The following is a 13,023-nucleotide window of genomic DNA, read 5'->3' as shown; positions in this document are numbered from 1 at the left end:
CGAGTCACAACAACAAGAAATAGCAACAACAACAGGAACCAAACGATATTACAAATAAATTATTTTAAGGCCATAGCCTCCGTGTCATCCCAGTGAAGGTGTAAATACAAATTTGTTATTGCCTAAGTCATGTAAGTGTACTTGAAGGACATTTAGTCATTAAAATTGCCAAATAGATATTTTTGTAATGAAACATTTCTTCTTCTACCGGTGAGTACATTCCTCTCTTCGAGAGTATCGTCGTACTGTGTGCAGTGCAAATGTGGACGAGCGGGAACACGGCTTGCCCCCCCCCAAAAAAAAAAAAAAAAACCCCAGGAAAACAGCAGTATGGTGGACTATTGACTATTGACAAAACTGGAAAATAATCTTATATTTTGTTTGTAAAATAAATTACACGTCCGGCTTTCGGCTTTAAAACCACTAACAAAATCTGAATCTTGATTTTTATTATCATCCAGATGAGAAAATTACTGAATAGGCCTATTTATTATTTTGTATGGTAATTTGAAGCTCAAAATATCATGGCCCTATACCTATATATTAAATAGTTATGCTGGCCGGGCATGCTGGTTGTTCTTTCCCATGTTCCTCACAATATAAACAATTAATTCCTTCAGGTATTTATTCACAATCATTTTGTAAATGGTAGGCCTAACAAATATCATGTAGCCGAAACATCATGGCACAGGGGGCCTAGCATGCTAGCTAGGCCTAGCATTTGTTGTTCCTCACCATAGAAAGTCAGTCATCGTAGTGACGGAGGTGTGACGATGTGAGTAGGCTACCTCGGGCTACGTAATTTAAACCTGGAACTGTTTTTTAAATTCATTTTTAGAGCATCATTCCATTCTATTTTTCTCGGATCATTATGCAAAACTGCCTATACCGTGCTATACCGCAGCTGAAGACAGGCAATTCGCAAGCGTCGTCGCCGGCCAAGTCTTACTACGATCGTGTAATGAGAAGATACCATAGAGTCCTACATAGAGATCTGAGGAAGAGACGGTCCGAATTGACCTAGTGACCTATAATTTATCCGACAATCACATTTTTAGAGTATAAGTCCGCCCACCGCTGTCAATCATTCTAATGAACAAATAAACAAGCTCTGGCAATGACGTAATCCTAATTATAAATGAGAGAATCACATTGTACATGTACTGTCTGCTGTACCATATGTCTTCCAACAAGTGCCGGAGTGTCGCGGGCCTGACTCACTTCACGCATTCAGAAAATCTGCATCTTGGGCCAAGAGTTAGCGTCCAATTTCACACACGTAGGGCCTACACGTCTCATGCATGCATATTATTACGATAGCCAAATATTCAACATGAATATATATGCTATTGTTCTCCAGATAATGTCACGATATAAAAATAAAGTTTCATGTAAAAATACATTTCTGTAGCAAAAGTCAACAGTACCGCAGTCAACGGTCAAATTAATCAATTAATCAAGGGGCCCCGGAATGTGGATAGCAAAAATGCCCTGTATCCACGCCAATGACGTCATGTAGTCAGGATTCGCCCATTATTAATGACGGATGACGACTAAATAAATTGAAATATTCGAAACATTTCCAGCAAATAATACGAAGGAAAGATAGGATTTTGTACAAAAAACGGTAATGAATGACAATAATAACTGCGCACCATCTATTTTGAGGTCATTGTGTGAAATTGGAGGGTTTTGTTTTGGGCCGAGGTATTTTTCCGTTGACGCGCCCTCGGAAAATACCTCGGCCCAAAACAAAACCCTCCAATTTCACACAATGACCTCAAAATAGATGGTGCGCAGTTATTATTGTCTAAATCATGATCAATAAGACTCATCATGCTCTCAGCATAGAGGAGTAAGATAAAACAGAGCGCGTACCACCAGTCAAAGTCTCCGCCTCATCCGATAATGAGGGCCGATTGTTCCGTGGAATGCGACAGGCGAGACTGCTACGCAATTACCGCGTATTTTCATGGTCTATCGCGTAATCGCGAAAGCACGCAACGCTCTATCGCGGATACGCGAAGGCACGCAGCGCTGGCGTGATTGTTAGACACTCATCATCATCGGCTGCCCATCGAGTTCGATGAAGGCTCAGTTGTCGAAGTTGATGAGTGTCTCTTTCTCCATCCTTCAAGGTACTTCTCCTTTCGCTTCCGCTCCACTGTTTTCCCAGCATCGTGGATCTTCTTCCTCCAATTGACCCAGTCACTAGCTTTCATCTCCCATGTATCAACATCCATGTCAGCTGTTTTCAGATGACGCTTCACAACATCTCTATACCGAAGTTTCTGTCCACCACGTTTTCTCTTTCCTTCTGTGAGTTCAGCATACATCACAGCTTTCGATAGTCTTTCATCAGGCATCCTCACGACATGACCGGCCCAGCGCAGTTGGCTTTTCACTAGGATGGCTTCTACGCTCTCCATTTTGGCTCTCTGAAGCACCTCTCCATTAGGGACTCGGTCCTGCCATGTTATTCCCATGATACATCTTAGGTGGCGAAGTTGAATGGAAGTTAACTTCTTGATGTGTCTCCGATAGAGGGTGTAGGTCTCAGTAGAATACAGCAGACAGGGTAGGACAAACACGCGATACAGTTTACATTTGGTCGCAAGTCTTATACCACACTGGGACCAAACTCTTTTTTCCAGAGATCCAAAGGCACTGGTGGCACTCTGAATTCGTCTTGTGATCTCCAGATCGACGGAATTGTCCATGGAAATCACACTCCCCAGGTATGTGAAATTGGTGACCGATTTGACAGGTTCCCCATGAATGTAGAGATCAGGATCTTGGTGCTGAGTTCCAGGAGCAGGTTGGTAAATGACCTCAGTTTTACTGATGTTGATTGTAAGGCCAAATGCAACTGATGCAGTCACAAAACAGTCCAACATGTTCTGCAGGTCTTCAATGGATTGAGCTACCATGGCGGTGTCATCAGCATATAGAAGCTCTTGCACACAGACTTCTTGACATCGGGTCTTGGCACGTAGACGGGCTAGATTGAAGAGTTTGCCATCTGTCCTAGAACGGAGGAAAACCCCATGCTGACCATCTGATAGGTTGTCAGATGACATTTCCAAAACGGCTGCCAAGTAGAGACCAAACAAGGTTGGTGCCAACACACATCCCTGCTTAACACCATGACAAACCGGGAAGGACTCAGTTGTATCACCATCAACTAGCACAATTGCCTGCATTCCAAATTCGTGTTAGACACTACACGATCGAACAATCGGCCCTCATGAATATGCGAGAACTTACACCATACAATACACGGGGACTTTGACTGGTGGTACGCGCTCTGTCTTATCTTACTCCTCTGTGGCTTTCAGTGCTTGGTACTAGATGTACAGACCATTGATATTTGAATCCAGGAGGTACAGGGTGTATCAAAATGATTGGTACCGGGCTATGTGACATTTTCAAAAATATATCAAAAATATGAAATTGCTAATTAATATAGTTTTGTACTATAAATAGAAAAGGGCATATGTTAACTTATTGATCTATTAATCTGAAGTTGATAGGTTGATGCATCTGGGAGCTTTTGTCATTTAAACGAAGATCGACGTAATCATGGTTTGACTTACACAACACAAGATGAATAGGTTCACTGCTTGAACCATTTATTGCATACATACTCTTCAATATCTCACCTCAGTGTACATAACATAAAATTGCTTTACACATGCTTTTAGAAAGATAGTTCCTGAAGTCCCTGCCTGACGACTCTGGCAGTGTGAGGTGAAGCTCTATCTTAAAAGAACTTAACACCTGGGATGGGTACATTCTGTAACTGCCCATATCAAATTTTGAAGCATTGCAAGTTATAGCATGTTTGCATGGGATACGCCTTGCTCTTAGAAACTGTCTCCTAAATCTTCTCTGCACTTCTCCATAGCTTCGTGTCGACCAGTGATTCTTAACTATGAATGCACACTGAAGTGCGGAATACTGTGGAGCCATTCCAATAACTTTTGCCAGGTCTAAACTAACCTACACGGTCTACAGTCTATAGCCATTCTGCTACACCATCTACTTAGTAATCTCAATAATACAATTTAAATTACCGCCCTGGATGGTGTTGACTCACAAACTTCTTTCACCCCACCTAAATTATTCAAGTCAATAATATTACTCTCAAGCAATAAATATTGATTATAACATTTATATATATTATGAATGAAGAAATAGGCAAGGAAAATATTAAACATTTCCATGATTTTCAACATATCATCCTCACAAGGTATTTGCAGTAAAATAGAGCTTTGACAATGATGCGCTACTGATCCAGCGTTATGATGAAAAGTGTAAGAACACCTACTTTCCTTTAGAATCATGTAACTTCTGAATAGAATGTGCTATCTTAATGATCTCAAATTCCTAGAGAAGATAAAACTACTATAATTACAAATATTTAAACAATTAACCCCAAACTGGCACAAAAAATAGTACAAAAAATCGGCAAAAATGAGAAGTCTTCGGTACCAATCATTTTGATACACCCTGTATTTTCGTAAATATCTTATTATATCAAGTACGAAACCTTCAATTGTCAAAATTCAAGAAGTACACTGTAAAAGTCATAGAACACTTGAACACTTGTTCTGTATCTGTTTCCAAGATTAGTTATGAAAAGAAGTCTGCATATCCATACTAAAATTTGCCTTAAATATTGTCTCCTTACCTGGCACTATCACAAAAAGGAAACATTGTTACATTAATATTTGGTTTTGAAAAATAACACAACATTTTCAAAACTTAGAACACATAATTTATGTAACACCTTTTGAACACTTGACACGTGTTCAAAATTTCGTTATTTCTTTCTTTGTGTTCTTGTATATAGTTTGAACACTGATGTTCTGAAATATTTTTGAACACTTATTACACATGTGTCATGTGTTCAACTGTATCTTATAAACACGTCTCATGTGTTCACACTAGTGTTCTCTAAATAAGTTGAACACGTGCCATATGTGTTAAAAAAACGAATACATTAATGAACGCGTTCTATGTGTTCTGACCAACAGTGTATATAACGGTTTGTTTACTATGTTAACATAATTCGGTCATGTTTTCTAGCATTAAAATACCCCGAAATTAAAATGTCTGACGGTATAGATCTTTCAGAGACACTTTGTATTAGTATTTTATTTACGAATGAAGCAGATTATATTTCTAATATTGCGGTTGCAGCGACAGCATGTCGTTAAGTTGTTTCCCTTGCCTTTTATCAAGTGCTGTATACGTTTATACAGTTGAAGATAGGTGGGCATTAAAAGCTAAGTGTGCTTGATGCATGATGTCAATTCTTGAAACACAAATAATGTAAAATATTTAGTCCTCTAATTATCCTCGTACATCAGATATCCTGTAAAGGTTGATAGACGATAAGCGACGTCATGATAATGGACCTGTCCATTCGTCAGAAATTTGAGCCACATTTGATCACCAACCACAAGATGTGCTACAGCACCGTTTCCTATCTGATCATCTGATCCTTGTGCGTCAATGAAGGCACCAACGAGGACCTCGTCATTTTTCACCAGGCCCACACCAGTGTCTACGGAACCATACTCAGTGTTGAAACTAAACATGAAGAAATAGACACCGGGAACATGACAGGTGAATTTGCCTGTGGATGTATCAAAGTCATTGCCAACATCCGTGACCAACTGCTGGAAACTCACGACATCATTGACACTACCTGTCTGTCCATTATTTTTGATGGCTGTGAAGGCAGATTTTCTGGTAACGGCAGATTGTCCCGGCATTCCTCGTTCTCCTTTCATTCCAGCTATTCCCGGGGGGCCTTGTCCACCTACTCCTGTCGGCCCCTGTGGACCAATCTGGCCACTTGGACCTACCTTACCGGGCAAACCTCTTACGCCGTCTTCTCCAGGTTCACCTTTTTGTCCAGCTTCACCTCTGACCCCGGGGTCACCTCTTGAGCCAGAATCTCCTTTTAGTCCGATACCAGCCTCTCCCTTTTGACCGAATCCGCCCGGTAAGCCGTTTGTTCCATGAGATCCGGGTACGCCTGGTAGGCCGGGTTGCCCCTGAGGGCCTATTGGGCCCTGACAACAGCTGTTGCACGTAGACGTTTCCATCGTCTGAGACGTGCCTCTGATGATCATTGAAGAGAATAAGATAAATGCCCAAATCATTGTGAAGTCTGAAAAAGAAAGAAAATATGAAACAATTTCTCATAACATGAGTAATTGTACTTTTCAAAGTGATTATTCTTCAATGTTTCTAAATTCTTCAGAATTTCTGTTTACCCGCAACGTTTAAAACGTCGAGAAAAAGAACTAAGCACAGAAGCTATAATCACTTGACCGGAAAGGGCCAATAATTGAAAGTCACTGCGGAAAACTAAAACACGTAGACGCAAATAAACCACCATATACTCAATATTTTTGCGGAAACAGACGTCGCGTTTTCGGCTCTGCAGCGATGTTCGGTTGTTCTTTCCGCCTAATAATCAAGTTTTGTTCGGGGCTTTGTTCGCCTTATTGACGTCTTTTGCCGTGGAAGACGCTGCAAAACGCCCACAACGCGGTGACCTAAAGTATGTCGTTTCTGCATTACCCACAGATAAGGGATCGTACACTCAGGATAACGTGTAGAAGCATACGTGTGTCATTTCCGCCTTATCCCCAGATAAGGAACGTAAACCATGAAACCCAGAATAACGTGATCTAAATGGGCCTTTAATGACTGAGAACTAGTCCGACGTTTATGTGGCCGTTTACGTTGCGGTAGACGTGTCGTATTCGGTTCTCCGCATCGTCGCCTTTTCGGTTCTCAGCATCGACATTCGGTTGTCCGCTATGACCTGTTCTTTTTCAGCACCGGGTTCAGTTTCAGGCAGCGTCTACCGCTGCGAAAGAGGTCAATTAGACAAAAAGAAGCTCCATGAGCCCCAAACAAAGCTGATCATTTTGAGCGGAAACAACCGTAGATCGCAGCGGACAACTGAAAATAGCGGCGGACAACGATAAACGAGACGTTTGCCGCAACGGAAAAACGACTGCAAAAACGTCGGACTATATTTGACTATAAACATGATAAACATGATAAAAGGCCAAGATGCACTCCGACGTTTTTACGTCACGTGTTCTGTTGTCCGCTGCGTTGTTTCCGCTCAAATGATTGTCTATGTTTGGGGCTTTGGAATCTTTCTGGACATCTTCTGTATCGGAAGACGCGGTGGAAATTTCAGCCACTGCAGAAGACATTTTTGAGGGCGTTTTTTTCGTTGTGACAGACGTCGCGTTTTCCGTTCTCCGCGGCCATTTTCGGTCATCTGCTGCAATCTTCTGTTATTTCTGCTCAAGCTTTCGCTTTATTAATGTCTGCGGAAATCGAGCCGCTGCAGAGACACCTGAAAGGACTATGAGACGTCGTATTTTCCGTTCTCTAGAACGCTTTTTGGTTGTCCGCTGCGACCTTCGGTTGTTTCCCCTGAGATGATCAGTTTTAATTCGGACTCTGCTCAGCTTACTGACAATTTTACCCGCTGTGAAAGACGCTATGGAAAATTAGCCAGTGCGTCTGTCCCAGCCTCAAAACGTCCGCAAGGCTTTTTTTACGGGCGTTTTTTCGTTTGCGACAGGCGTTGCTTTTCAGTTTGGTTTCCCGGCGATTCTCGTTTGTCCACTGCGACTTTGTTCTGGCTTTATGGATGTCTCCTGCACCGGAATACACTTGGGAAACGAAGACGTCAATAGGCCGAACGAAGCCCCTAGCAAAATGTAATATGAACGGAACGAACAGACGGTCGCCGCTAACAACCGAAAATTGCTGACGAGAACCGAAAACGCGATGTCTGAAGCAACAGCAAAACGCCGGGCCACTATATAGTCCGACTTTATAGGGCCACTCAATAGTCCGACGTTTTTGCGGATGTTTCGCCCGCAAGATGTCGGAGAATATACAGACCTTTAAGGCTATTATATAATCCAACGTTTTTGTGAGCGTTTTTCCGGGTCGTCAGACGTTTTCAGTTGAACCGCCTTCACTTCTTTCCGCTCATTATGATGATCCCACTTCACTGATAGACCCAATGAACACTTAAAGACGGATTTAATATCATCAACAGGAACTTTGTATACTTATTACTAGTTAAAATTTGCGACTATCTGGCAATAATTTTGTGACAAAATTTGGGTAATATAAGCTTCTAAATTTAGATTAGTAAAGTTACGCCGTAACTATTGTTTTATTTACTCGGCAACTTACTGTTGATGTAAAGCGGAGTGAAGTTGGCGTGTAAGCAAAAACGATAGTTCGACTTTGAACGCATGCGGTAATATAATAAAGTACAATTTTCTGTCCACATTTCTACACAATATATCGTCAGAGTAAATAAAACTTCATTAAACATTGAAGCAATGTGATAATTATTATTATCATTTTATTTACTAGATCTATAGATAGATCTATAGTGTTTGCAATATGTAGGCTGCAAGCAAATAGACAATGGGAAAAATTATAAAAAACAAACACACAACAAAAATTTACATTAACCATGTTAACAGATTAAGTAGAGTATAATGATCAGTAAATTAAACCAGTGACCATCGGCAGCAAAAGCGATGCATTAGTCGACTATGCCATCTATACAATATATTCTAGGTCCTGTTTCTTGTACCTATATTATATAGTATTTATACTGACACATTTCGTATTCAATAATTTTTTGCTGTGGAAAATACCTTTTGGAAAGTGTCATTCGCACAAATATTATTAAAAAATTAGATTATTAACCTATATTCACATTTAATTATATAATATTTTCACAAATGCTTTCACAAATTTCGAATGCCCTCTCTCTATTGAAGACAAGGCTGAAAGAATATACAAAACCTTGTGGCATAGATTGTTTTGTTATTTACTAGTTTTCTTTACTACTGCGATTTGACGCTTTAGCTCCTCTCAGTAATTACTCTTGAGCTCCTCTCAGTAATTACAAGTTGAACACCTTATCCCGATTTGGTGCACCTAGCAGTGCATGGCGATATATTCAAAAATTGTTTTAACCTATTGCTATGGTAGCTAATCCTGTTACATCATCACTTCTACAGCTAATACTATCATGAATCTGTTTCCAACATTTTCAGATCAAAATGCTTAGGTTATTTTCATTTTGGAAACCTAACCTTTAAAGTTTCTGTTACAGTTAGTTAAAATACATACCTGTATGCGAATCTGTATTATGACACAAATATCTTCGCTATAGTCACTTGTAAGGAATATCATGCAAATCATGCAATGGTTAATCTTCAGTCAGATCCGGTTATAGTTCTACTAACACAAATAACATAGCCGCTATAATCATGATAATACCAGTCAAATGACGCTTTTATTTGCAATACCAAAAGTCCCTGTTCAGGACACTGAGATTTTCGCGACCGAGTCCCAAGTTCCGCGAATTCCGTTCTTTTCCGCGATTTTATTTTTGTTAGCTCAGGGGCGATTCAGGGTTCAGTTTTGGCCCTGTTTTTTCAGTGGCATTTAACCTATGTCAGGCCACATTTCAGTGGGAGATGTTGACTATCCCCGCTCACCATGCTCACGTGCTTCAAAGATTTGTATGTAAAAGCTATTTGTGACCACAAGCAACATGAAATTAGGTGTTAAACAGTCCCCCCATTTTGACCCCCCCCCATTTTGACAGATTTCTGGAGGACAAGAGCCGTCAGGGACACTTTCTAACCCTGCTCACACGGTCCCGAGTCCTTTTGGGAGGATCGTTTCAAACAAAAAATAGCTTCAAGAAAACTACACACATGTTTGCACGAAATTGTACCGAATAATTTTTTTCCCAAATCATAAGGCCCTCTTAATAAAGCCCGAACATTCCAAACTGATCAGGAAAAATGATAAGAGGAAACATTTGATGCAACCTTTCACCATGTTCACACAAAGTTATCTGTCAGTCAGCTTATCTTGGATCATATCATATATTTTGTGTATTATATTGATTGCCAAAGTTCACCCTCAGTAGGCATATTGCCAATAATGATTTATATCGAAGAATCTATATGCTAATATGTGACCTGCTACCACGAAATGAGCACAAAGTCGCAAGTTGGCAAGTTGGTAGAAAGTCTGGGCAAAATATGAACTCACATGAACCTCCAATACTCCAACACACAATTTTGAACATTGTTTTTTGTTCTGGTACAGAAACGTATCCACGATAAGGGAGCACGGTGGCCGAGCGGAACGGGCTAGGACTCATAATCGGAAGGTTGCGGGTTCGAGCCCCGGCGACGCCATCGTGTTGTGCCCTTGAGTAAGGCACTTTATCTCGATTACTCCTCTCCACCCAGGTGTGAAATGGGGAGCTGTTATGAATACTGTCCATTGAGCGCCGCCCAAAGGTATGAGCATGCCTTGGGCATTGTATGGCAGCTGACATATTCTAACGACGGCGGAATAAATGTAAAGCGCTTTGGTACATGTTCACATGTGAAAGGCGCTGTATAAATACCAACATTTATTTATTTATTTATTATAATGCATGCTAAAATGATGACCTAATTAAAACACACCATTAAAATAGACATTACCTCGCAGTTATTATTCTGAGGCCGCGAAATGTGCTATTCCAGTTAACATCAGTACACCCCCTATGGAAGACATGACTTTAATCTTCTAAATAGAGAGTGTGAATTTCAAATGGGGTTACCTAAATGGATGACTTCATTTGAAATCCACATCACATGTGTGGGAGATTGATGTCATATCTTCCATAGGGGGTGTTTGGATTTCAACTGGAATAACCGCCAAGGATTCAAAAGTCTCAATGCACGTCCATTACTATTTTAATTATGTATATGAAAATATTCAGAAAGGAAACTAATTATTGCTCCAATATTACATTGCCTTTGGTAATATGAATACCCACTAAGCATCAATAAATGTAATGTTTTCATGTAATATGAATACATACACCACACAAAAGTTTTGGACTGAAACGGAGTTCCGGAATATATCGCAATAAACACGATCACTATAGCAATTATAAACTCACTTGGTGCTTCGTTATATTAAATCAGTATACTTAATGCCTGTTCACTGGTTCCTTATTTGAGAATTACAGGCTAAAAATGAAATATTTCTCGTTCAGCAAGTCCACTGTTTTATGTCTGATGACTTTGACTCGTCGGCAGAGTGCTACACTATCGTAAGTGCAATAGAATGTTATAGCTGCCATTTGCAACATTTCAATAAATGTACTTATTTTTTAACCAATAACATTAGAAAAACACCCAACTACATGTAAAGGTAATATCTTGGGGTTAGCTTAGTGGCCATCAGGCAAGTAAAACAGAACAACACTTTACAATGAGCATGATGAGGGGACTGTGCTGCAAACAATAGGTGTTTTACAAAAGGCAGCTATTACATTCTACTGCACTTACGATAGTGTAGCACTCTGCCGACGGACTGTGATTCGCAGTCACGATTGTTGTCAATCCCCTTGGTCATCTTTCGGCGATTTTTGTTACCGAGTCTTTCAGGAGAAGCGCGTAACCTTCGACAAAGCGGAGAGATACTGTTCAACCCATACCCATGGTTATCTACAGTCACATTTAGTGTCGATACATATAGTCTTGAAGAACATCAATTTCTTGTTGATCTCTGTACGGTAGCTGGAAATGGTACCTTCTATCACTATGGTTATTGGATTGGTTTGAATGATAAACAAGAAAACAAAATCTACCAGTGGACTGATGGGTCTGATGTAGATTTCTTTCACTGGGGAACCAACCAACCTAATGATAAAGGAGGTTTACAAAGTTGTGTGCATATGTATTATCCGAATGGAATGATGAGGTGTGTTCAGATTGGAACTTTCCATTTATTTATAAAATCAATTGAATACAACCTCTAATTAGGCACAACATCTAATTTGGTCTTATAACGCTATCGGTACCCTGTTAGGTATCGATAACCCTTTCTGTCATACTCTGGTGATAAATTAAGCATAATAATTAACATTTGCATAGTGTTATCATTATTCATTTAAATAAAACACAAAAGCACTATGCAAATGTTCAGGGTATGATAGAAAGAGCCGTCGGTACCTAACGTGTGCCGATAGCTGTATAGGACCAAATTGGACGTTGTACCTTAGTTCTGCATGGTATAAAGTTATCCGGTATTTAACGTCGAACTTGACATCGTAAGTAATCATTTTGCATAATGGTGAGAAAAGATTTTAATGCCTTAACCAAACAGAACCAAATAGTTGATGTTGTTGAGAAATAAAACAGTTATCACATACATACGTACTACATACTAAGAGCTTATTTCCAAACCGTGTTAAGTCCACAAAGACATGTTTCTGATTTACCAATGCGATATTGCAATGGGTTGTGATGCTATAGGTATTATAATTTCAGTTGGATGTACCATCAAAGCAAACAGTGGATGGCTGCACAATAACAATACTGTGTGAGGCCTTTGGTTCCCAAATGAGAACAATAGTCTGCATTAAGAGAACTGGAATGAGCGTTTTGAGCGTTTCGACAATATTTTTGTGGGACATGAGAGCACATCAGACCTATCGAATTGCATTCTGAATACGAAGAATGTCTTTCTGATATCAAATCATTTTCATTTTATGACATTCACGATCTAATACAAGTCTTATGACAAATTATTAAAATTTGATATTTTTCACATTTTTGAGATATAACAGTCCTCGAAATAAATTTGATAAATTTAATGATATAGTCTTAAAGTGTATGTAGCTGGGAGGAAAAGCCGACGATCAATTGAAAATTTTGACCTTTCATATTGAAGATATGGATTTTTCCCCCAAAAGACCTTTTTTATTTTGGTGTTTTGGGGAAAAAATCCATATCTTCAATACGAAAGGTCAAAATTTTCAATTGATCGTCGGCTTTTCATCCCACCTACATACATTTTAAATATAAATCATCAGATTGATAAAATTTACTTCGAGTACTTTATCAAAAATATCAATTTTTAATG

The 13,023-nt window shown here is 39.6% G+C and overlaps 1 protein-coding gene across 1 annotated transcript; it reads right to left on the bottom strand.

Moving 5' to 3' along the window:
• Window positions 1-5,201: 5,201 nt before the first annotated feature.
• On the bottom strand, window positions 5,202-6,176 carry LOC140145745 (uncharacterized). The gene has a single exon (XM_072167422.1). It carries the CDS (start codon window positions 6,174-6,176, stop codon window positions 5,355-5,357), a length of 822 nt encoding a protein of 273 aa, XP_072023523.1. The 3' UTR covers window positions 5,202-5,354.
• Between the last annotated feature and the right edge of the window lie 6,847 nt (window positions 6,177-13,023).

The sequence above is a fragment of the Amphiura filiformis genome, unplaced genomic scaffold (assembly GCF_039555335.1).
Source record: "Amphiura filiformis unplaced genomic scaffold, Afil_fr2py scaffold_597, whole genome shotgun sequence".
Taxonomy (NCBI): Eukaryota; Metazoa; Echinodermata; class Ophiuroidea; order Amphilepidida; family Amphiuridae; genus Amphiura; species Amphiura filiformis.
Note: the sequence above shows the minus strand (reverse complement) of the source record. Positions and strands in the feature narration are given on the sequence as shown.